The 25677-nt window shown below is 54.3% G+C and overlaps 1 protein-coding gene across 4 annotated transcripts in view; it reads left to right on the top strand.

The window, feature by feature from the left end:
• The window catches only part of ABR (ABR activator of RhoGEF and GTPase), a 217511-nt gene that overhangs the window by 121259 nt on the left and 70575 nt on the right, over window positions 1–25677 (top strand). For all 4 annotated transcript variants that reach the window (XM_031657231.1, XM_031657234.1, XM_031657232.1 and 1 more), the window contains 3 exons: window positions 5040–5138; window positions 13422–13607; window positions 21559–21666. In XM_031657231.1, the coding sequence (XP_031513091.1) occupies window positions 5040–5138; window positions 13422–13607; window positions 21559–21666 (393 nt within the window). The remainder of the gene's footprint in view (window positions 1–5039; window positions 5139–13421; window positions 13608–21558; window positions 21667–25677) is intronic.

Raw genomic sequence — 25677 nt, 5'->3', positions numbered from 1 at the left:
AATAGTTAAGTAGATATTTTAATGTATATTAGAAAAAATATGACCTGTGCATTTTTCTTACGATTTCAATTATGTGTAGGATAAGACTGCTTTTTACAAGTCAGTTCTGGGGCGCGGTGGCTCACGCCTGTAATCCCAGCACTTTGGGAGGCCAAGGCGGGCGGATCACGAGGTCAGGAGTTCAAGACCAGCCTGCCCAACATGGTGAAACCCCGTCTCTACTAAAAACACAAAAATTATCTGGGCGTGGTGGTGCACGCCTGTAATCCCAACTACTTGGGAGGCTGAAGCAGGAGAATCGCTTGAACCTGGGAGGTGAAGGTTGCAGTGAGCCAAGATCGTGCCACTGTACTCCAGCCTGGGTGACAGAGTGAGACTCTGTCTCAAAAAAAAAAAAAAAAAAGTTATTGTAAAGAACAGTATTGAGTAAAGAATAGTGCAGGTGGTGGTATGTGAGTATGGCAAAATTTTAAGGGTGGGATATGAACAACCGAAATTTCAAAACACTGCGTGTGCCCCATGGCGCCTGCCTAAGACTTCAGAGAGCACCAGGGAGCCCAGAATACGGGAATCCACCCTTCAGGAGAGAGGAGCCTCTGGAATTCGGTCTTTGTCCCCCAGCAGTTGACCCTGTCTTCTCTGTTCTAAATTCTGCCAAGGAAGCAGCTGAAAGAGACTTCCTCAGTGCCTAGCACTGGGAGAGGAGAGGATCTCTCGATGTCTCGGCACTGCCTCAGCTGTCCTGAGACTGAGATGGGCCAGTTGTCGTGAGGTTGATGCTTGGTGTCGGTATAAGCCCCAGGCACGGCCACCCCCCACCCCCAGGCCCAGTGGCATCTACTCTGAGCAGATCCTGCTGGGTACTCCTGGCAGCCAGCTGTGGCCTGTGGACTAAATTCTGCCATCTGTGATGGCTCAGACCCTTGCACCCTTGCTGCATGCCCTGTAGCCTCGAGTCACAGCCAGAGAGCCCTGCTTGTTGTCTTGGAGGTCGGCGCTCCTGGAGAGATTGTGTCTTCGCTTGTCCTGGAACCAGACTTTTGGAGGCTTTATTTAGCTTCTAAACTCTGTGGAAGACCAGGCCTGAGCTGGCCACACCTTATCTCTAGACACTGTCCCTCCCAGAGTGACCTGACGTCTTTGGTTTGGCGGCTTCGAGCTGCCACACCGTCAGCCTAGCACATTGTGCAGGTGCAGGATGCTGAGGATAAATGAACCCACTGAGGCTGCATTTCGTCAGTTCTGGCTGGGAGGAAGTGAGGACAGGCCGCTTCCCGGTGCTGGAGACTGGCAGGCAGCGTGGCAGAGGCTGTGGGACCTGAAACTCTTCGGAGAGCTGACTCTGGAGCATTCTGGGCACGTGGGCACCTCTGAAGTGCTCCCTGGGGGGGAGATGATCTGCTTCACCTTCGTGTTCCCGGTACCTGGCTCCTAGTGGGTGAGTGAGTGGTGAGCCTGGGCTTCGATGAGACAACAGTCGCCCCACAAAGACTGAAGAAACGATGGTGAATTTCCTCATGGCTCTGAACTGAGGAAAGCTGGAAAAGATGGGAGTGGAAAAGGCCTTTCTTTGGTGGTGACTGAGCAACCGGTCTCCCCTTAGCCAAGTGCGCCGAGAGGCTGATTTCCCATCCGTGAGCTCTCCAACGCCTTTGCTCCCATCCCAGCCGAAACTGCAGTGTGAACAGGGCCCGGAGTGGGGGCTCTTGCGGCTGACTCTTCATTGCCTTTTGAGGGAGGGCCTTCTGAGCGGTCTTCCCATCAGAACCAGCCTTTCAAGACTGGATGGTGAATGGAAGTCTTGAGGGGAGGATCTAGCAGAAATGGGCGATTACGGGGCTCTGGGGTCTACACTTATGCTGGGGGAGGGGGTGAAGCTTATTTGTGGATGGGGCTGCAGATCCCGTTCTTCCCCCCATCCGAGTCCAAACAGCTCTACAGTTAAAGCTCATAGTGTATCCAAGTGACTTCCTCTACAGGGCATTTGCTAAACCCTCAGGCAGATCCTGAGGCCGGGAACAGAGGGGTGCTAGCCCCCAGCACCGGGGATGAGTCCCCATGTGTCAAGGCTGGGAAGCAGCAGGAAGACCCCCGAGGGTCTGACCTGGAGGGGCTGGGGCTGGGGGCTGTTCCAGGCTCTGATCTTGTCCCCCAGGGGTTCGTGTGCTGCAGGCTCTGCAGGCCTCTGACAGTCCCGACTCTCTCTGTGCCTCAGGAAGTTGATAACACTTGCCAGGTTTTTGAGACTCTGGTGAGTGCTAAGCACAGTTTCTGATATTTGTGAAGCTGCCAATAAGTAACTATTGCCCTTTCCTAAAGCATGGGGTCTGTATTGCTTTTCTAATGCTGTTGAAACAAATCGCCACAAACTTAAGGGCTTAAAACAACACAAATTTATTCTATTATACAGAAATCTAAAAAGGATCTCTGCCCGACACCGTGGCCCATGCCTGTAATCCCAGCACTTTGGGAGGCCGAGACGGGCAGATCACCTGAGGTCAGGAGTTTGAGACCAGCCTGGCCAATATAGTGAAACCCTGTTTCTACTAAAAATACAAAAATTAGTGGGTGTGACGGTGGGCGCCTGTAATCCCAGCTACTTGGGAGGCTGAGGCAGGAGAATCGCTTGAACTTGGGAGGCAGAGGTTGCAGTGAACCGAGATCATGCCATTGCACTCCGGCCTGGGCGACAGAGCGCGACTTTGTCTCAATATATAAATACATAAATAAATAGATTAATTAAAATAAAAAGGATCTCCAGGGCTGCATTGCTTCTGGAAGCTCTAGGGCAAGCTTGTCCAGCCTATGGCCACGCGTCCCAGGACTGCTTTGAGTGTGGCCTGACACAAATTTGTAAACTCTTAAAACCTGTTATTTTCTTTTAGTTCATCAGCGGTCGTTAGTGTTACTGTATTTTATGTGTGGCCCGAGACAATTCTTCTTCTTCCAGTGTGGCTCAGGGGAACCAAAAGATCGAACGCCCCTGCTCTAGGGGAATGAATTCATTTTGTTGCCGTTTCCAGCTTCCAAAGGCTCCCTGCATTCCTTAGCTCATGGCCCCATCCTCTGTCTTCAAACCTACCAGTGTAGCATCTTCCAAGCCGTCCCTCACCACCACCCTGTCTCTGACTCTCTCATTCCCCTTCTGTGGCCATGATGCCTTGCGGAAAGATGGCATTTTAGGCAGCAGGTACAGAAAGAACCGAAAGCTAGAGGCCTTCGAAGATGAGGAAGCTGGTTCTCCTGCATGTGGGAAGACCGAGCGGTCTCCTGGCTGTGGGAAGGACTGGAAGGGTAGGGACGGGCACCTGGGCCCCTGAAGGTGTCTCATAAGGGATATGGTGGGCCTCATGTCCCAGTCTAGGGCCGAATCTTTACTTGTTTGTTTTTCAAATGTCTTTCCCACTAGATTCTAAGCCACGTGAGAACAGGGGCCACTGTCTGTTTCCCATGGTATCTATAGGGCCTGGTGGACATTCAGTAAATATTTATTGAATGAATAAATAAATGGACACATAGCGCAATGGAATTCCTAAGTACTCACATTTTGCAGTCTTCATACTCGGTCCTTGGCAAGCCTCGGGCAAGGCGGCACTCTTAGAAGATGAAACCAGCTCCGGTACGTGGGAAAGGCAGGAGGAGAGAGGAAGAGAGGGAGGAAAAGTCGATTCGGAGAACCCAGGCGACAGAGTGAGATACAGGGGGCCTCAACCACAGGAGAGGGGAGGGGTGGGACAGAGGGAACGGGAGGCAACAGATGAGCTGGGAAGCGTGGAAGGGCTTGGGGGAGATGAACAGCAAGCATGGAAGGGCTTGGGGGCTCAGTGTGGCAGAGGGAAAGGAGAGAGAAGGAAGAGGGGCCCAGGGATGACTCTTGGGGGTCCTGGCTGAGAAGAATTACTATGTATGTTTTTTCACTGAGGAGAACTTTGGGGGTACTTTCTCTGTGCCAGGCACTGTGCTAGTTGGTGGACATCCAACGCTCAATGGCGTGTGACCTCCACGCTAAGGAGCAGCAGTTCTGGAGGGAGGAAAGGCCACTTTGGGTCTGTTCCTGGCACAGTGAGGTGACCAGGGAGTGCTGCGGCGAGTGTGCGGGGTGGGGCAGGGTAAGGCTGAGGGGCTCACAGCCGGCCTTCTGATGTGGGATGGAACCCCAGGGACAAGAGGATAAGGACAGCAGTGTAGCTGGGAGGCCTCAAGTCTGGGGCCCTTCCTTTCAGTTCTCTCTACCCACACTTCTCTTGGTTTGTCTGTCACTTCCTCTGGGACCCGTCTCTACCCCCCAGACTTAGATTCTGGCCCCTGCTGTGCCCTGCCCTGTGACCATGCCCTGCCTCAGTCGTGATTCTGATTTTCCCTCCTGAACATCCTTGTCCCCGCACTGCACATCAAACTGCCCAGCAGACCTAGGGCAGGTCCTTGTGTCTTGCTCACCGTGAGAAGGTTGACTTGGTTGACAGGGGGATGAATCGATGAATATCAAATGGGGAAATGTGGAAAATAGATTGAGCGAAGCACAACAAGATGTTACAGGAGGAATATGGGTGATTGTTTTTCCTTTTGTATTTCTGCATGTTTTGTATATATATTTTTTTATCATAGTATCTGACTTTTATCTCCTATGAAAGTGTCACTTAAGGGGAAAGGGACAAGGGTGGCTGGGCGTGGTGGCTCATGCCTGTAATCCCAGCACTTTGGGAGGCTGAGGGGGGCGGATCACCTGAGATCAGGAGTTTGAGACCATCCTGGCCAACATGGTGAAACCCCGTCTCTACTAAAAATACAAAAATTATCTGGGCATGGTGGCAGGCGCCTGTAATCCCAGCTACTCAGGAGGCTGAGGCAGGAGAATCGCTTGAACCCGGGAGGCGGAGGTTGCAGTGAGCCAAGATCATGCCACCGCACTCCAGCCTGGGTGACAGAGCGAGACTCCGTCTCAAAAAAAAAAGAGGGAAAAGGGTAGGGAAACAGACCGTCCACTCAGGATTTTGGCCTCCTTGCTCATGAGCTGTTGCCTGTGCTTTGCTTTTGTGCAGGTGGAAGCAGGGAAAGGCCTGGAGATGAGGAAGCTGGTTCTCTCGGGGTTCTTGGCCAGCGAAGAGATCTACATTAACCAGCTGGAAGCCCTGTTGCTGGTGAGTACAGTCCCTGCTCTGGGGCCTTCTGTTCCCCCGCGTGTTGGATGATGTCATGCTCTGAAGCTGCTTTTGGAGTTGGAGAGGAAAGGGGACGTGTGCCCGTCCCTCCCTGTGGACAGAGTGCAGCTGCTCTGCGTCTAGCTGGGGATCAGGCAGCCCAGGTCATTGCCAGAAAGGGCCCATGCCTCTCAGCTCCAGCTCTCAAAAGGCAGGAGAAGAAGCACACCCGGGTTAGGGGTGGCAGACACACCTGTCATCCACCACTGTGGCATAGGGCATTGCTAACCCATCACGGTGCTCTGCCCGGGCGGCGGCCAAGCGCCTCCTCCACACTGTGCTCCGGACAGTCACTCCCAGTCAATCCGGTTAAGAAGTCTCTGCCGTCTTGGGTCCACGTTCTTCTACCTCCCTGGGTGAGGGAACCATTAACACCATCCTGAGGCCAAGTGTCAAGAAATAGGAGGTGGCAGGCTGTTTGTTTGTTTGTTTGTTTGTTTTTGAGACAGAGTTTTGCTCTTGTCGCCCAGGCTGGAGTGCAGTGGCGCAATCTTGGCCTACTGCAACCTCTGCCTCCTGGGTTCAAGTGATTCTCCTGCCCAAGCCTCCCTAGTGGCTGGAATTGCAGGTGCGCGCCACCACGCCCGACTAATTTTTGTATTTAGTAGAGACGGGATTTCAACATGTTGGCCAGGCTGGTCTCAAACTCCTGACCTCAGGTGATCCGCTTGCCTCGGCCTCCCAAAGTGCTGGGATGACAGGCGTGAGCCCCCGCGCCCGGCCTGTCTGTGTTCTTTGGAGAAGCAGCTCAGCTCTGAGGCATCAGGCCAAGCTCAGCCCTCGGTAACATGCCTCAGTTTCCCTCCCGGAGGGAGGCATTGTTGTGAGAATCCGATTGGGAGGGGAATATGAAAATGTTTTCGGAAGATAAAAGTATTACACAGATGTGCGGTGGTTTTGCTTGGGAGAAAGTGCTCCTGAGATGCGTCTGGATGTTATGCCGAGTGATCGTGGCGTGTCAGGTTCTTTCTCTGGGTGTTTCGCAGCCTGAGACATAAGGTAATTGTCAGAGAAGGGAGACTCAGAAGTGTGGATCTGTGGAAGCTCATTCTTAACAAGAATTCTAAGATACCCATTTAAGTACTTGCCATGACGTGAGGTGCTGTCACATGTCAACCCTGAGATGCTGTCAGTGTCCCAGAGGACTTGACATTTGTATTACCCAGGAATGACTGTGTGAATGTGCAGATGCAGGCCGGGTGTGGTGGCTCAATGCCTGTAATCCCAGCACTTTGGGAGCCCGAGGTGCGCAGATCTCTTGAGGACGGGAGTTCGAGACCAGCCTGGCCAATGTGGTGAAACCTTGTCTCTACTAGAAATACAAAAGAAGAGCCAGGCATGGTGGTGCATACCTGTAATCCCAGTTACTCAGGAGGCTGAGGCATGAGAATTGCTTGAAGCGGGGGGCGAAGGTCATAGTGAGCTAAAAGTGTGCCACTGTACTCCAGACTGGACAACGGGAGTGAAACCCTGTCTCAAGAAAGGCCAGGCACAGTCGCTCACACCTCTAATCCCAGCACTTTGGCAGGCTGAGGCGCGTGGATCACCTGAGGTCAGGAGATCGAGACCAACCCAGCCAACATGGTGAAGCCCCATCTCTACTAAAAATACAAAAAATTAGTCAGGTGCGGTGGTGGGTGCCTGTAATCCCAGCTACTTAGGGAGGCTGAGGCAGGAGAATCGCTTAAACCCGGGAGGCGGAGGTTGCAGTGAGCCAAGATCATGCCACTGCACTCCATTTTGGGCAACAAGAGTGAAACTCTGTCTCAAAAAAAAAAAAAAAAAAAGAAAAGAAAAAAGGAATGTGCAGCTGCTTTGCCACACGCCAGGCTGAGTGTGTCCCATCTCTCCGGGAGTTTATCTCTATGCACGGAGCTGCTTTCCAAGTGAGGGGCAGTGTGGCAGGTAACTGAGGGTCCTGGTCTGGGGCCAGAGCTGGGGCAAGACGTGGCCCTGCCGTGAATAGCAGGCGTATTGCACCGTTTCTCAGACGGTGCCTCTCAGCCCGTCAGTGCATTGTGAAATCATTACAGTGGGTTGTGAAACCAGTACAGTGGGTTGGGACAGCATTTTTAAACCAATGAAAACGTACCGGCGTGCATCATACACAGGAAAGATAAGTGAGGGAACTTTCAGTTTGTTGTCTGTGTGCCTGTGAATATATATGTAATTGCTGGGCCCATGGTGTCTTGTACCTGTTGTGGGTGTGAAAACTGCTGGCTTTGGCCAGGCGCGGTGGCTCACGCCTGTAATCCCAGCACTTTGGGAGGCCGAGGGGGGAGGATCACGAGGTCAGGAGATCGAGACCATCCTGGCTAACACGGTGAAACCCCGTCTCTACTAAAAAATACAAAAAACTAGCCGGGCGAGGTGGCGGCGCCTGTAGTCCCAGCTACTCGGGAGGCTGAGGCAGGAGAATGGCGGGAACCTGGGAGGCGGAGCTTGCAGTGAGCTGAGATCACGCCACTGCACTCCAGCCTGGGTGACAGAGCGAGACTCCGTCTCAAAAACAAAACAAAACAAAAACAAAAGAAAACTGCTGTCTTTGGGTGAGCTATACATAAATTCCCTGAGCCTCCGTTTCTGGATCTCAAGATGAGAGTGATGCCAGTTTTTCTGTCTCTTTCCACGGGGTTGAGAAGATCGGGTGGTCCTTTCAGGACCTCGTACAGTGTTGAGTACTTAAGACACTCAAATGTTAGTGGAAGAAAGGAGGACAGGCAAAGAGACAACCGTCAGACGCTCGTGAAACTCGTCTTCGAAACCATGAATTGCTGTACCAAAAAGGAACATAGTTGTCCTGACTAACAGGATGTATATCTGAAAGGAGTTCGGACAAAGGATCCAGGCTGCCTGGCCGTACTGGTTCCAGGCTTTCAGCAGGTGAATGAGCCTTCGTGCCTCAGTTTTTCCATCTGCAAACAGGGTATATGAATAGTTTGCTTTTCATGGGGTCGTTGTGAGGATTAAAGGAATTTATACACAGAGTTATTATTATTATTTTTGAGACGGAGTTTTGCTCTGTTGCCCAGGCTGGAGTACAGTGGCACAGTCTTGGCTTACTGTAACCTCCACCTCTTGGGTTCAAGAGATTTCCTGCCTCGGCCTCCTAAGTAGCTGGGATTACAGGCGCCCACCCCCACACCCAACTAATTTTTGTATTTTTAGTAGAGATGGGGTTTCACCATGTTGGCCAGGCTGGTCTTGAACTCCTGACCTCATGTGATCCTCTCGCCTCGGCCTCGCAAAGTGCTGGGATTACAGGTGTGAGCCACCGCGTCCAGCACATAAAGCTCTCAGAACATAGCCTGAGTGTTCGTTGATACTGTTGATTTCTCCAGTGCCAGGAGAGGAAACAGGTTAGGGCTTATTGGTTCCTGCCACAACACGCCTCTTCCTTGAAGGAGGGAGTGGCGCCCGTCCCCATCAGACACGACGCCCTTAGATCCCACCTGCCATCCGCGAGCCTCTTCCCCGGGCCAAGACCGAGAGCCCTTCCTTCCCTGCCCTGCCTTTCTAACAGCTCATGCCCCAAAGGCAGAATCTGTGGGGTAGGGGCCCCCTTTCTGATGTGCCCGGGGCAGGTCCCCCCGCTTCTCCAGCTCTCTTCTCCTGGGCCCCTGCTTGGCTCTTTCTTGAGCAGGAGCCAGAGGGAGCGACGGAGGAACTTGCTGGGAGGCCAGGTCTGTGGCAGGAGGGCCCAGGAAGGAGGAGTGGGACCTTCCACAGCCACAGCCTCAGAAGAAAACCTCAGAGCGAAAGAATCACGCCCTCCCCCCTCTCCTCCCTGAGCTGGGAACCCCCACACCCTCCCCACCCCTCAGCAAGGAGGAAGCTAAACCTGCTCTTCGGGGCGGCCTCACAAAGGGGCCAGCCCGAAGGAGAAGAACATTCATCCCCTCCATGCTCGCTTTCCCACTCCTGACCCCATTCCCACCGCTCTGCCCCGGCCTGTTTGCTTTCAGCTGAACGCTTCCTGATAGTCAGAGGGCTGGGTGTGTGTACCTAAAACCGCGTGCACACACAGGGCAGACGAGCCTCCGCACAGAGGCCTCCGTCCTGGCCTCTGGGTTGCTGGTGGGCGTCGTCTTCTGGGGCCCTCCTGCTTCCTGGTGGGCTCCGATTACAGGGAAAGCCTGGGAGCCTGGGCCGAGGCAGGGGGTGAAGGAAAAAAGACGAAGCCAAATGCATTGAAATTCTGGATCTCCTTGACGCTGGGAACTGAGCTTGGGAACTGCGTCTTGCTATGCCGGGGCCACAGGGTGAGGCCACTCCCCACAGCCCCTCCCACTGCTGGCCACGACTGGCCCTCCTGGGGTGGACTGTCCTGGCCGTGCGCTGGGGCTCATAGCCACGCTGTATCGCAGCCTCTTTATCTATAAAACAGGTGAATGACGCCTTCCTCCGTGGGCTCCAGTGACAAGTAACTAGGGTGGCGTGGCAGCAAGCATGCCAGGCCTTCTGGGGCAGGAGGCGGAGGAAGTGGGTACATTTCTTTCCCCTATTTCGAAAGGCCAGTCACTGTGGGACAGCAGACAAACGGCTGTGTGAAGTCCCACTGGCAAGTGAGAACCGGCCCAGGCCCGTCTTCCTGAGAAGCAGCTGGGCTGGGAGCCAGGGTGGAGGTCACTCGGGGTCCTCTCCGAGAACTCTCATGGTGAAATGGAGAGCCGGGGCCTGCCCTTGCCTCTGCAGCAGGACTGGGGAGGAGGGGGTGCCTGAGTGGTGTGCTAGCACTTTGGCAGAACGGCTGTGCCGTGCCAAAGCTCAGTGTGGGTCACCGTGGCTTTCAGTCCACCCTCCCGCCCCGAGCCCATGTGGGACTTCACCAGAGAAAAATAATGGCCTCAAGGGTGCTGGCCAGCAAAGGACACACACCCAGCCCTGTCCCCTCCCACCAAGTGAAATCAGAAGTAAGAGCCAAGGTCCCCATCGTGTCATGAGAACCATCTGATGCCCCAAACACAGGCCCCGTCCTTGTGACTGGCTGTGGGTGAGCATCCATTTCTTCCCCTTTTGCAGACAGGGTGGGAAGTTTAGAAGGAAGCAGAACCACTGTGTCTTGTCTTTGCATGGGTGGCAGACGAGCGCGTCCTCGGCGGCTTCTGAGAAATCCTGTCTCCTTGGCCTTCCTGCTTCCCTGTTCCCTCCTCAATGGAGACTGCACCAAGGCAGGGACAAGAATTCATGGATTTGGGGACTTTGTGGCGACATGGGCTCCTCTGTGGGGTCCTGCGTCGAGGTGAAAAGGATAAACTCTTAGGACTGTGTCAATCCTGAAACTCCATGTCCCTCATGGAGGGTGGGAAGTCCCCAAAGCTTTCAGCTCACCCACCTGGACTTGGGGGGACACTCTTCCCTTGCTCCTGCCCCCCAGTGCCTTCTGTTCCCCTGTCTGGGATGCCTCCCTACCCCCCTACTCCTCCACCTGCTGAGCTCTCCAAGGCCCTGGTATGGCTTCCCCCTCCATGCAGCCCTCCAGGCTGCTCCAGCACAACTTTGGAACCACATGGTTGGTGTGCACAGTTGGTCACATTGTCCATAGTCATTTTATTTGTATTGGTCCATTTCACCCAACTGGATTATAAAGGTCTCAGCTGGGGGCAGTGGCTCACGCCCGTCATCCCAACACTTCAAGAGGCTGAGGCAGGTGGATCACTTGAGGTCAGGAGTTCGAGACCAGGCTGACCAATATGGTGAAACCCCGTCTCTACTAAAACTACAGAAAATCGCCGGGCATGATAACGCATGCCTGTGATCCCAGCTACTACTCGGGAGGCTGAGGTGGGATAATTGCTCGAACTTGGGAGGCGGAGGTTGCAGTGAGCTGAGACTGCGTCACTGCACTCCAGCCTGGGTGACAGAGTGAGACTCTATCTCAAAACAAAACAAAACAAAACAAAAATGCAGTCTGGGACCGTGGTCATGTATGCACTGACCGGAATGTCAGTAGGTAGCGCATGGCCGTATTATCCCAGTTTCACACACGAGGCTGCTGGTGACAGGAAGCCCGGGGACCCTGAGTGATGTGCCCACAGCAGAGCTGGGACTGAAGCCCACGCTGCCTGGCCTGCACCAGGTTGAACCCCATGCGTTTGCCTAGCAAGGACCAGACACTGAGGGGCCACTGGTTCTAGCATGGCAACAGTCAGAAGGAGGGGCCTGCTCTGTGCTGCGTGGATTGTTGCATCTGGGCTTTGTAGAGCTCGGAGGATGAGGGAGCCAGAAGGCAGAGCACCATCTGGGTGTCTGAGTAGATGAGAATTCTTCCAGCGAATGTGAGTTCTGCCTCCATCCGAGTGAGGTGATGTGAATGAGTAGATGAGACGTCATCAGATGTGAGGCTGGAGTGAGGCTGGGCCGGGAGCTTGCTGTGGTTGGCTGGAGCTGGTGATGGCTCCAGAGGGAGCTGGCGATGCCTTTGGTGTTCCCTTCAGTGCAGCATTTTCAGCAGTGGAGTCACCCATTGTCTGCTAGAATACTTCTCTTGTCGTAAAGCTCGCTACTTAATCCTATGGGGAACGGCTCTCGTGAGCCCAAATCTCACCCCATAACTTTTCCCCACTGTTCCTGGGTCTGCAGAGCAACCCAGACTAAGTCTAAGACTCTTTTTTGTTTTTGGAGACAGAGTCTCGCTCTGTCGCCCAGGCTGGAGTGCAGTGGCGCAGTCTCGGCTCACTGCAACCTCTGCCTCCTGAGTTTAAGCGATTCTTCTGCCTCAGCCTCCCGAGTAGCTGGGATTTCAGGTGGCTGCCACCATGCCTGGCTGATTTTTGTTTTAGTAGAGATTGGGTTTCACCATGTTGGTCAGGTTGGTCTCAAACACCTGGCCTCAGGTGATCCACCCGCATTGGCCTCCCAAATTACTGGGATGACAGGCGTGAGCCACCGCGCCCGGCCAAGTCTAAGCCTCTTTTTTCGTTTTTGGAGACAGGCTCTCGCTCTGCTGCCCAGGCTGGAGCACAGTGGCACGATCTTGACTCACTGCAACCTCCACCTCCCGGGTTCAAGCAATTATCCTGCCTCAGCCTCCCGAGTAGCTGGGACTACAGGTGCATATCACCACGCGTGGCTAATTTTTGTAGTTTTAGTAGAGACAGGATTTCACCATGTTGGTCAGGCTCGCTTGTCTCGAGCTCCTGGCCTCCCAAAGTGCTGGGATGACAGGTGTGAGCCACTGCACCCGGCCAAGTCTAAGCCTCTTTCCACGTGGCCTTCGGGTATGTGAAGAACATCAACAGAATCCAACATGGCTGCTCTCCTCCTGGCCGCCCTGCCCTTCCCTGCCACGCCTTCCCTGTACAGCGGGTTATCAGGCCCTGTCTCCTGCAATGGCCTTTGCAGTACAGCCTGGGCATCTTTGGTTTTTTTTTTCTGATTATTCATATTTACTCATTATAGATGATTTATAAAATGCAGAGGACCACACTGAGGAAATGCCCGCACGTCCCGTTATCCCACAGTCCCGCCGCTGGGCTGGAAGGTGATGGCGTCAGCTCCCAGCCAGTGCTGGGGGTTGGTCTCTGTTGTCTGCCACCTCACCGTCTACACTGGCAGGGCCTGGAGCATCTTGGTATAGACAGGCAGGCGTTGAGAAAGAGTCTGAGACTGGAGACCCCTGCCATGCGCAATGGGAAGGACCACCACGGTCGCTTAGCATGTCTGCCCCGGGGGTGCGATGCAGTGGGAGACACGTGAACCCCCATCCCTCTCCCTATGCCAAGTGACGGGAACTTGGAATATCATTGAGGCCAAGACTGGTCTTGAGTAACTTCGGGTCCCTACCCTGTGAGTCCCAGAACCACGTTGTTTCTTGTAAGGAAACAGCTATGGGCTTGAGTTCCCAGTCAACCCTCCCTTCCACTGAAGTGTGACAAGGAGCTTATGACTTGGGGCACAGGCTATTGTGGAAGAAAGACGTGGATCCTGTTAACCCAGTACAGGCCGCTGCTGAGCTCAGGTGCGTGGTAGGGGAGTGAGCCCTGGCACCGCCCCTCGGGCCTGGCAGAGCTGCTGGGCCAGGTTCCTGCCGTTCAGTGTGTGGCTTGTTGGGGCCTGTGGCAGTGGCTCCTTGATACAAAGCTCGTTTCAGTGCCCTGCCTTTGGCGGCCTTGTCTGGGCAGGACTTGGGCAGCAGGAAGGACTAATGATTGGCCTCAGGGCCTGCCGACACTCTGGTTTATTTACCCCGACCTCTGCTCTTTCTTCCTCTCTTTCTCCCAGCCCATGAAACCCCTGAAGGCCACTGCCACCACCTCCCAGCCCGTGCTCACCATCCAGCAGATCGAGACCATCTTCTACAAGATCCAGGACATCTACGAGATTCACAAGGAGTTCTATGACAACCTGTGCCCCAAGGTGCAACAGTGGGACAGCCAGGTCACCATGGGCCACCTCTTCCAGAAGCTGGTGAGTCCCCCAGTGATGGAGGGTCCTCACGCGGGGCCTCAGCGGAGCCGAGAGTGTTGAGGGAGAGGACGGGGCAGCCCTCTTGGACTCCTTGAAGGCCTGAGTCGTCTCCGAGTTCTGAAGGAAAGCCTGGGCCTGTGTGTTATGGGGCACCCAGGGCTGGTGCCTTGACTCTAGGCCTTCCCGGTGCAGCCCTGGGAGCTTCTAGGGCTGGTGGAGACGGGCTGTGTGGATAGATACGTCTAGGGGTGGTGGAGACGGGCTGGGTGGATGGGTACTTCTAGGGGTGGTGGAGACGGGCTGGGTGGATAGATACTTCTAGGGCTGGTGGAGACGGGCTGGGTGGATAGATACGTCTAGGGCTGGTGGAGACAGGCTGTGTGGATAGATACGTCTAGGGGTGGTGGACACGGGCTGGGTGGATGGGCACTTCTAGGGCTGGTGGAGACGGGCCGGGTGGATGGGCGCTTCTGTGGGAGCACCATCTCTCTCTCCGAGGGTACTCCGTCTCTCTCCCGGAGGGTACTCCGTGGAACCAGCCCTGGAATGGAGGCTCCTTGCTGGGCTTCTAGTCTCCTGTCCCTCAGTGAACAGAGGGGCACCTGCCGGGTTGGGGGCGCGAGAACTGCTCCCCTGAGACCTCAGGGATTCACTGCATCTCAGTGCTGCCTCTGTAAAAGGAAGCAGTTGGACCCATCAGCCAGTGATCCTCTCCTGAGGTCCCAAGAGCAGAAAGCACTAAAGCCCAGCCCTGCCCAGCATTGCAGGGTTGGGAGTGGCAGGAGCGGTGGGTTAACATGCGGATTTCGTGTTGGGAAATGCTCACGGAGTCTTCTGGTTCCCTGTGTTTCTGTGACACCCTCTCCCCCAGCTCTGCCCCATCTCTGGCTGTGTCCCCTGGAGGACCCCCAGGTCAGACCCACGGAGCCCCCTCCCCAGCTCTCCTACATAATGTCTGACAGCCCAGCAGGCAAGAGGGAGACTGGAAGTCTAGGCCGCGGTTCTTCTCTGAGTGTGAGTGGCCAGAGGACCTTCTCCTCCCCACTGCCCTGTTCTCTGGGTGTGAGTGGCTGGAGGCCGTCTCCTCCGCCCCTGCCCTGTTGGGCTGAATGGACAGGGCTCTGCCTTTCTCACACTGGAGAAGATTCTCCTGCTTGGACACGCCTAGGGCTTCCAGCTGAGTGTGTTCACAGCTGAGCTCCTTGTCTCTGAAGTTATCTGCTCCGCTTCCTGCCTTTATCTCAGTGAGTGCTTCAGACCCGTTCTTGCTGCCCCCCTCCCCCAACCTGTCCTGTGGAGTCCACTTTTTGGCCATTGCTCACCGCTGCCTTTTCCTTTTCTTGGCCACCCATGGCCCTCACCTGGACAGCTGTGTGTCCTCCTTTGTGGCTCCTGGCTCCTGGCTCCAGGCCCACTCCCCTCCCACCCCCACCTCTCCTTAGAGGGGAGAGAGTCACTGAAAACCCTGACAGCCCCTTCAGCGGCTCCCCACGGCCCTCGGATGAAGGCCAGGCTCCGAGGAATGGCTCGAGAGACCCTTTGCACACTGACCTGTGTCCAGCCTTGGCCTTGGCAGCTTCCTCCCCGCACCTCTGTGCTTCCTGACTCTGGACTTTCTGTTCTCAGTTCCCAGGGCAGGCGCTTTCTTAACTCTTCGTGCTCGAGGCCCCACCTGCCTGAAATGTCCTTCGCCCTCTCCTCTGGCTTCCCCTGGTCAGCTCCCAGCTTAGAAGGGACCTCCTCCAAGAAGGCTTTCCAGGCCCCCAGATGCAGGCCTCGTGCCAGTCCCCGTAGTGAGCACTGGTGACTGCCTGACTCCCCCGAACCACAGCGAGCTCCAGGAGGACGGGCTGACTTTCTTCTTTTGTTGAGTCGGAGTCCCGCTGTGTCGCCCAGGCTGGAGTGCAGTGGTGCGATCTCGGCTCACTACAAGCTCCGTCTCCTGGGTTCATACCATTCTCCTGCCTCAGCCTCCCAAGTCCTTGGGATTACAGGTACCTGCCACCACGCCCAGCTAATTTTTGTAGATTTAGTAGAGATGGGGTTTCGCCACGTTGGCCAGGCTGGTCTTGAACTCCTGACCTCAGGCGATCCACCCGCCTCAGCCTCCCAAAGTGCTGTGATTACAGGCGTGAGCCACCGCGCCTGGCCTGCATTTTCTTCTTAGACCCCCGGAACCAGCCCAGTGGTCGCTCCATGAGTGAGTGAATGCACCGTGACCTTGACCACTGGGCCTGGGGAGAACCCAGAGGGGCATCGAGGGAGACGTCACAGGCCCCGAGGTTTCTGTCCTGAGAGCCCTGTTTCTCAAGCACAGCTTCTAGAGCCAGATCACAAAGTAGGCTTGAATCCCAGCTCTGCCAGATTAAACCTGCACCTGGGCAACTTACCCAACCGCTCTGCATCAGCTTCTTCATCTGTAAAAATGAGGATAGTGATAGTGTTTCCCTCATTGGGTGATTCTGAGGAGTTAATATCTGAAAAGTGCATGGAGCTGAGTGTGGTGGCTGATACCCGTAATCCCAGCACTTTGGGAGGCTGAGGCTGGAGGATCACTTGAGGCTTAGAGTTCAAGACCAGCCTGGGCAACATAGCAAGACCCTGGCTCTACAAAGAAATAGAATAGGCCTGACTGGGCGCGGTGGCTCACGTCTGTAATCCCAGCATTTTGGGAGGCCGAGGCGGGTGGATCATGAGGTCAGTAGTTCGAGACCAGCCTGGCCTACGTGGTGGAACCCCGTCTCTACTCAAAATACAAAAAAATTAGCCGGGCCTGGTGGCAGGTGCCTGTAGTCTCAGTTACTCAGGAGGCTGAGGCGGGAGAATCGCTTGAACCTGGGAGGCGGAGGTTGCAGTGAGCTGAGATTGTGCCACTGCACTCCAGCCTGGGCGACAGACTGAGACTCCGTCTCAAAAAAAAAGAAAAAGAAATAGGCTTGGGGCAGGGGCTTACGCCTATAATCCCAGCATTTTGGGTGGCCAAGGTGGGCAGATCACCTGAAGTCAGGAGTTCAAGACCAGCCTGGCCAACATGGTGAAACTCTGTCTCTACTAAAAATACAAAAATTAGCCAGGCGTGGTAACGCACACCTTGATCCTCCAGCCTTGGGAGGCTGAGGTGGGAGAATTGCTTGAACTCAGGAGGCAGAGGTTACAGTGAGCCGAGATTGTGCTACTCCACTCCAGCCTGGGCAACAAGAGCAAGACTCTGTCTCAAAAAAAGAAATATAATAAAATAAAGTAAAAGGAAAAGTGCTTGGAACAGGGCCTGGAGCATCATAAATTAATAAGTACTTAGTAACTAGTCATTATCATCAGTGCCATTATTATTATTATTATTATTATTATATCGGGAAGAGGCACCCCAGAAGGTATCCTTTCAAGGGAATGCCACACTCTGGTTCTAGCAGATCCACCTGCTTCCTCCCATTCAGGGATGATGAACACCTGTCATCACTGCCTGCTCGCCTGAGCTGAGTGGCCTGGGGGGCATCCTCTCCTCATCCCTCAGGAGTAGAAGAGAGCAAGCCCAGGGTTGCTGGAAACGCTGTCACAGTTTATCTTTGTCACGTGGACCTGGCTGTTCCCTGTTCTGGTCTCAGCTCCACAGGCCTGGCCATTAATCTACTACCCACCACCTTCCCTCCCCAGCATTGGGAACTGATGCATGAGGCCGCTGGGGCTGCAGGCCTGGGAGGACCCGGGTGGAGCCAGGTCAGGCCTGGCATCTGGAGGTGGTTTATTTTCAGCCGAAGTCTCTGGGTATTTGATTATTCGTTACTGAGAGAAGGGAATTAGCATCTCTGCTGTTTGTTTTGTGAGATCACTCCAGTGCCAGGCTGCTGTTTCCAAGCAACCTGCACTTCCCAGTTAATGTACCTGCCAAACCAGGCCTTGGGCCCTACAGCCTGGGGTGACTGTGGCGATGGCAGTCCCGGAGATGACCGTAACCCTGGACTCAGGCCTCCGCACAGCTGGCTCCTGGGAGGGTGGTGTGCCAACCTGGGCCTCCAGGCTTGCTTCTTCTCGTGGGAAAGGGGACAAGAGGGGCCCTTTCCTGGAAGAATCTTGGCGATTTGATTTTGGCTTAGGAAGCCGCTGTCTAGCACATCTCCTGTAGCGTGGGCACTGATGGGCCTGGCCTCAGTACTCCCTGGAAAGTGAAATAAACGCCCTCCCTTCCAGCCCCGCCCCCTTTTAAAGTCCAGCCGCGTCCCCCCCTTTTTAAAGTCTGGCCCTTGTGTAGCTGAGACCTAAATGCCTCTGGCCTTGGCGTCACCCCAAGCATCCCCACTCTCTCTCCCCTCTCTGGCTTTTCCAGATTCTCCCCACTCCTCTGCCCCACCAGCTTCCTCAAAGGGTTCTGCCTCTGTCCTGGGAGGTTCCAGGCTCAGCCGATGCTGCAACCAGCCTGTCCCCACCCCTACCTCCGCCCCCACCCCCACCTCAGCCTCTCTGGGTCCTCGGGGAACATGAGCATCCTGCAGAAAGCAGGTGGTCCGGGGTTGGGGTCCATAGCAGCCCACTTCCCTCAGCACCTTGGTGGGAAGCGAGGCCCCTGAAGAGGCCAGGCAGTAGCTGTATCCCCCTTGCGACTGTATTGAAAAACATTTAAACCAGAAACTCCGGAGAATAACACAGCAAAACCTTCTGATGAAGAAAATACAGCGTCACACGTTAAGGTGGAATCTCCCCTCCCTTCCTCCTCCCTCTTGAAGCAGCTACTGGCGTGAATTTGGTGGACAGCCTTCCAGACTGCAGTCTGTGTGCTTACTACATATCTATATTTTGGATGGGCCTGTACTTTAAAAACAAACAAAAAAAGTCTTGCTATGTTGTCCAGGCTGGACTTGAACTCCTGGGCTCAAGTGATCCTCCCACCTCAGTCTCCCAAGTAGCCAGGGCTTTAGGTGTGTGTACCACAGCTCCCAGCTGCATGTAGTTTAAAAATGTATGTAAGGCCAGGCGTGGCGTGGTAGCTCACGCCCATAATCCCAGCACTTTGGGAGCCCAAGGCGGGCGGATTACCTGAGGTCAGGAGCTCAAGACCAGCCTGACCAATATGGGGTTAGTAGAAACCCCATCTCTACTAAAAATACAAAAATTAGCTGGTTGTGGTGGTGGGCGCCTGTAGTACCAGTTACTCGGGAGGCTGAGGCAGGAGGATTGCTTGAACCCCAGGAGGCGGAGGTTGCAGTGAGCCGAGATCGCGCCACTGCACTCCAGCCTGGTGACAGAGCGAGGCTCCATCTCAGGAAAAAAAGTGTATCAGTATACACGTGTATTATGTCACAGTTCAATCCATGTCCGCTTTGGAGCTTGTCAGCAATGCTATGTGTGAATCTGGTGCATCCACGTTCATGGCTGTGCGTGCGGCTTCCCCCGTTTGTGAGCATTTGTTTCCAGTCGCTCCTCTACGAGGAGGAAGAGTGAGGCGGTGAACACCCCTGAGTCCCCTGGGGCACACACAGGCCATTTGTTCCAGAGCGCTGCTGTCTAATGGAAATAGCTTATGAGCCATATACGTCATTTCACATTTTCTAATACCCACCTTTTTTTTGTTTTTTTTGAGACGGAGTCTTGCTCTTGTCGCCCAGGCTGGAGTGCAGCGATGCAATCTGGGCTCATTGCAACCTCCACCTCCTGTGTTCAAGTGATTTTCCTGCCTTGACCTCTGGAGTAGCTGGGACTATAGACGCCCGCCACCACGCCCGGCTAATTTTGTATCTTTAGTAGAGACGGGGCTTCACCATTTTGGCCAGGCTGGTCTTGAACTCCCAACTTCAGGTGATCTGTCCGCCTCAGCCTCCCAAAGTGCTGGGATTACAGGTGTGAGCCACCGCGCCTGGCCCCTAATACCCACATTTTTATAAGTAAAAATAGGCAGGTGAAATTAATTTTGAGAATATCTTTTATTTATTCCCGCAGATCCAAATATTATTTCAACATGTGTAATCAGTATTTAAAAATTAACGAGGTAGTTTACATTCTCTTTCACATACGAAGCCTTTGGAACCCGCTGTGTGTTTTACATGTCCGGCACATCTCAGTGTGAACCGACCCTGTCTCAGGTAGCTTGGCAGCCTCACGTAGCTGGTGGCTGCTGTACTGAACGATACAGCTCTGCGGTTTGTATGTAGAAGTGGATTTGCTAAGCAGTAGATGGCTGTGCCTATTCTCAGCTTTATTAGTTCAACTGAAAATAGACCATGCCTATTTTCAGCTTTATTAGTTATTAACAAATTGCTCTCCAAATAATTGTACTAATTTACACTCCCCCAAGTAGTCTGTAAGAGTTTAAATTGGCTGGGCGCGGTGGCTCACGTCTGTCATCCCAGCACTTTGGGAGGCTGAGGCGGGCGGATCACCTGAGGTCAGGAGTTCGAGACCAGCCTGGCCAACATAGTGAAACCCCGTCTCTACTAAAAATACAAAACTAGCCGGGTATGGTGGTGGTGCATACCTGTAATCCCAGCTACTCAGGAGGCTAAGGCAAGAGAATCGCTTGAACCCGGGAGGCGGAGGTTGTGGCGAGCCGAGATCCCGTCACTGAACTCCAGCCTGGGCAACAAGAGCAAAACTCCGTGTCAAAAAAAAAACAATGAGTTTAAATTTCCACATGTGCTTGCCAGCCCTTGCTGTCAATTAGACTTTTAAATTTTGACCCTTCTGATAAGCATAAAATATCTCATGAAGGTTTTAATTTGAATTTCTACCCTTTTGGTCCCTTGAGAAGAAGTGTGTATACACAGCACAGTGAAGGCTTTCCATAAATATTTGGGGAATTGACTTACGGAGCCTCGGTTTCCCCTTTTGCAGAAAGGGGTGATGGGATCTGCCCTGCCTCTCAGAGGAGGCAAGGCTGTATGTGGTTGTGACTCAGGAAAAGCTTTGTGTTAGATTCTGAGTGACAGGCAAATGTGTATTGAAGCTGGGGCTTTGGCTCCTTGGAGGTAGAGGAGGTGGAAGAGGCGAGGACGGGGCCTTGAGGCCAAGGGACATGGAAAGACAGCAGCTTCATTTGTTGTTTTGTTTTTGAGACGGAGTCTTACTCTGTCACCCAGGCTTTAGTGCAGTGACGCGATCTCCCCTCCCTTGCTTGCCCGTCGGTGAAGTGGTTACTGTAATGGGTAACACTTAGCCTGATATTTGCTTTCCTGCACCTGACATTTTCCCTCTTAATAGAAGATGATCTATTTTATTTATTATTCTCTTTCAGGTTAGAGAGAGCAACAGGGGAGGCAAAAAAAAAAAAAAAAGTGAAAGGCCTCCCAGGTTCAAGTGATTCTCCTGCCGCAGCCTCCTGAGTAGCTGGGATTACAGGCACGCACCACCACGCCTGGCTAATTTTTGTATTTTTAGTAGAGATAGGGTTTCACCATGTTGGCCAGGCTGGTCTGGAACTCCTGACCTCAGGCCTCCCAAAGTGCTGGGATTACAGGCGTGAGCCACCGCACCCAGCCAAGACCGCACCTTTAAATGCCGTGAGCCATGCTCCACATGGGGAGGGAGGCCTGAGCAGGCCACACGTGCCAGCTCCACCCAGCACACACACACCCCTCTCTCCCTGCTCCAGCTAATTCCCGGATGTGAAGGAAGTATGAGACATTAAGGGATTTCAAACCCTGGGAGACCTTGATGGTGCTGAGGAAAGCTGGATGCTGTGAGGAGTTGAATTTCTAGCAGGCCGACAAAGGCGCTAGCCTGGTCTCCCCAACCCCAGACCCCCTGGTGAACCTTATTGGCTGAGCTGGTTTCCATGGAAACTGTCCAGTTCAAAGGGGCACTGTAATATGTTCATCCCTGCGTTTCCCGGAGTTCCCAGCGAGCCCTCTGGAGCTGAGAGGTTTTCAGTGCACGGGAGCTCCAGGTACTCTGAAGCTTTCATCCATTCATTAATCCTCTCCCTTCCCACCCTCCTCTCCCTCTGTTCCCTGACTCCTCCCTGCAGGCCAGCCAGCTCGGCGTGTACAAAGCATTTGTGGATAACTATAAAGTCGCTCTGGAGACAGCCGAGAAGTGCAGCCAGTCCAACAACCAGTTCCAGAAGATCTCAGAGGTAGGCAGCTCCCTGCACAGCCTCCCTGACGGACACAGGGTTTTGGAGGCTGCTTAGAGCCCTGCAGCCCTTGGGTCTCCCCTCCCTCGCTTGCCCGTCAGTGAAGTGGTTACTGTAATGGGTAACACTTAGCCTGATATTTGCTTTCCTGCACCTGACATTTTCCCTCTTAATAGAAAATGATCTATTTTATTTATTTTTTTATTATTCTTTTTCAGGTTAGAGAGAGGAACAGGGGAGGCAAAAAAAAACCACAAAAAAAACAAAAAAAATCAAGGCAGTGTTCTCCCACACCACACTGTAGTGACCTTGAGCAAGTCACGTCCCCACTCTTGGCTTTTATTTCCTGTACTGTAGAATGAGGGGTTTAGACTTGGCCAGATAATCCTTTTTTTTTTTCCCCTAAGACAGAGTCTTGCTCTGTCACCCAGGCTGGAGTGCAGTGGTGCAATCTCAGTTCACTACAATCTCCACCCCCTGGGTTCAAGTGATTCTCCTGCCTCAACCTCCTAAGTAGCTGGGATTACAGGTGCCCACCACCACGCCCGGCTAATTTTTGTATTTTTAGTAGAGATGAGGTTTTGCCGTGTTGGCCAGGCTGGTCTCAGACTCGGGTGATCTGCCCGTCTCAGCCTCCCGAAGTGCTGACGTTACAGGTGTGAGCCACTGAGCCCGGCGTGGCCAGCTAATCCTAACCTTGCTTGATAAGAATCACTGGGGCACTGTTTAAAACACAGATTTTTCAGGCACCTTCCCTGGAGTTTCTGATTCAGAAGGCTTTGGGTGGGGCCCAAGATTCTGTATTTGAACAAGCTTCTGGGTGATTTTTATGATAGTGAATACTTAAGGAAATTCGGACTATAGGTCGTCTTTTAAGGGTGTTGCCAACTCTAGCAAGACTACAATCCCGTAAACACAGAGAGGGCAAGAGCCGCTTATGTGGAGAAGGAGCCTTGGAATCCCTGGCCAGGAACACGCGTGCTTCTGCTCCTGTGGCCCAGTCTTCCTCCCTCACTCCCTGTCTGGAAGCACACGTGTTCCTGTAGCCCAGCCTTCCTGGCCCAGAACATGCGTGCTCCTGCCCCTGCAGCCCAGCCTTCCTCCCGCACTCCCTGGCCGGGAACACACGTGCTCCTGCCCCTTCGGCCCAGCCTTCCTGGCCAGGAACACACGTGCTTCTGCCCCTGTGGTCCAGCCTTCCTGGCCGGGAACACGCGTGCTTCTGCTCCTGTGGCCCAGCCTTCCTGGCTGGGAACACGCATGCTTCTGCCCCTTCGGCCCAGCCTTCCTGGCCGGGAACACGCGTGTTTCTGCTCCTGCGGCCCAGCCTTCCTCCTGCACTCCTCTGCAGGGCAGAGGTGCAGTCATATCTGCCATCAACTGGCGTGGAGGGGACGGTTGCTTAGGATCCTTCAGGACAGAGCCCAGTTCATCCCTTTGTCCAGAAAGACCTCAGTGACACCCCTAAAGCACTGGCCTTGCAGGAACAGCCCCCAGTTCAGGAAAAGAGAACCTCCATCCTAGAAAGGGGGAGAGGCTTCTGCAGTTTTGGGAGTCCTGCCTTAAAGGCCCCTCTTGGCCCTTTGTGTCACCATCTCAACTCTAACGCTAGAAGAGTTGGGGAAATGCAGGATCGTTTTCCTGAAACTTCAGGGGTGACGGGCGATGCCTACGTTTAGAATCCACCGAGAGGCAGCAGAGGAGCTGACAGGTGGAGATGAACATGTCAGCTTCATCACTGTTAAAATGCAGCTTGGAAAGTGTGGATTTGTGTCTGTAGCCACAGTGAGCTTGCTGGCAGTTCACCTCTGGAATGAAATTATCTGTTGAGGCCGGGCGCGGTGGCTCACACCGGTAATCCCAGCACTTTGGGAGGCCGAGGCAGGCAGATTACCGGAGGTCAGGAGTTTGAGACCAGCCTGGCCAACATGGCAAAATCCCATCTCTACTAAAAATACAAAAATGAGCCAGGCGTGGTGGCGTACACCTGTAATCCCAGCTACTTGGGAGGCTTGAACCTGAGAGGTGGAGGTTGCAGTGAGCTGAGATCACACCACTGCACTCCAGTCTGGCGACAGCGCAAGACCCTGTCTGAGAAAAAGTATCTATGGAGTCCCTTGCAGGAGTAGGAAACCACAGGCTGCCCCCCACCCCACAACAATGAGGACAGAGCCCACGCCTCTCACCCAGTGTGCAGAGAGAGGACGGCTGACCACAGTTTCTTCTCCCAGACCCATGGAGCAGATGAGTCACCCTCTGCCTGGGAGGACAAAGTGCAGGCTGGGGAAGTCCCTCTCCATGGAGTCAAGAGGCTGGAGAGGCCGGGTGCAGTGGCTCACGCCTGTAATCCCAGCACTTTGGGAGGCCGAGGCGGGAGATTGGCTTGAGTCCAGGAGTTCGAGACCGGCCTGGGCAACATGGTGAAACCCCGTCTCTATTAAAAATACAAATGAAAGGGGCTGGAGAAAGGGTGCTTCCTTCGCGGTTTCCAGCCCCACCCGGGAACTACCTGGACGACTCTGGTCTGTGTTCAGAGCAGCCCTGCCAAGGCCGCCCAAGAACCCAGGGTCAGATACGGTGCAGAGGGTGTGGGGTCTTCTCTTGGCCTGGGCTGACTGCCTGTTCCCTGTGCATAGGCAGAAACCCCCACACCCAACCGTAAGCCCCTCAAAGCCTGCCCACCCCAGAGGGCAGAGCCAGGCCCCTGGCTTTCTGCCAGGTGGCTTCTCATCCTGACTCACTCGATGACGTCCTTGCTTCCTGCTGGCGCTGCCACTTAATTACTGCAATTGGGCTCCTCTCTGCAGCAGGAGTGATCTCACACCCCTGGGCTTCACCGGAGGGGGGCGTGAGGAAAAAGTCCCGAAATCTGGGAATCCAGGCACCAGCCAGAGACACAGCCTAGGGACGCTGAGTAACCCCACCCCCCGCCCCCCAAAATACACACGCACCCAAGCTCAGTCTCTGGGAGTTTTCTCTGTCTGGAAACAGCTTGAGACAAAGTAGGAGGTTCCTGCTGTCTGGGCGCTTCCTTCCCTGTAGGCCGAGCAGGTGACATCACCTGAGCCCCTGACCTTGGCCTCACCTTGCCCCCTGCCTTCCCCCCCACACGCCTCTTTGAGGCTCCGTGTGCGCGGTCTGCCAAGTGAGGATGGTATTACAGCTCCGGTTGCAGGCTGCACTGTCCTGCTAGCAGAAGCTGGGGCTGGAACCTCTCTAAAGGAGGATGAAGAGGCTCGGAGCAGACAAGTCATTCCTGGGGTCTGTTTCCCGTACTCACTACCTGTCGCCTGGCTTGGGGTCCAGGAGTGGCATTGGCTCTTCCTCCCTCGAAGCTTCCTCTCGGGCCCCCAGCACAGGCAGTGGTGGGTGGGGAGTGTCGGGGTTGCTGGGAGCTGAGTGCTCTCTGACGGGGGCAGGATGCAGCTCACTGTCCTGGGGAGCTCCTCCGCGTCTCTGCCACAGATCCACCACTTCCCTGCTTCCACTGCGCAGGCGTGTGGGACCCCTCCTTCCTACCTCACGGGTTGCTGATGCCCGAAAGAGCTGCTGGAGTACCTGGCGCTGGTCAGCTCAAACCCTGTCTGCCCTTGGCCGACGTGTAGGGTTCCTGAGTTGGGGTTCCTGAGATGGGTTTCCTGTAATCACGGGGCTCCCTGCCAGCCCCTCTCATCTCTGGGACCTGGAGTCCCTTCTTGCCCACACCCCAGCCACTGGACTCCACGAGGCTCCAGGAGTTCACAGGTGCGGTGCGGGGGATTGGGGTTGCAGAGGCAGCCAATGGCCGTGGGGCTCCTTTGTCTCTGTTCTCTTTTTTTTTTTTGAGACGGAATCTCACTCTGTTGCCCAGGTTGGAGTGTAGTGGTACGATCTCAGCTCACTGCAACCTCCGCCTCCCGGGTTCAAGTGATTCTCCTGCCTCAGCCTCCCGAGTAGCTGGGACTACAGGCTTGTGCCACCACACCTGGCTAACTTTTGTATTATTGGTAGAGACAGGGTTTCACCATGTTG

This window comes from Papio anubis, chromosome 17 (assembly GCF_008728515.1).
Source record: "Papio anubis isolate 15944 chromosome 17, Panubis1.0, whole genome shotgun sequence".
Taxonomy (NCBI): Eukaryota; Metazoa; Chordata; class Mammalia; order Primates; family Cercopithecidae; genus Papio; species Papio anubis.
This window is presented reverse-complemented; position numbering and strand designations above follow the sequence as displayed.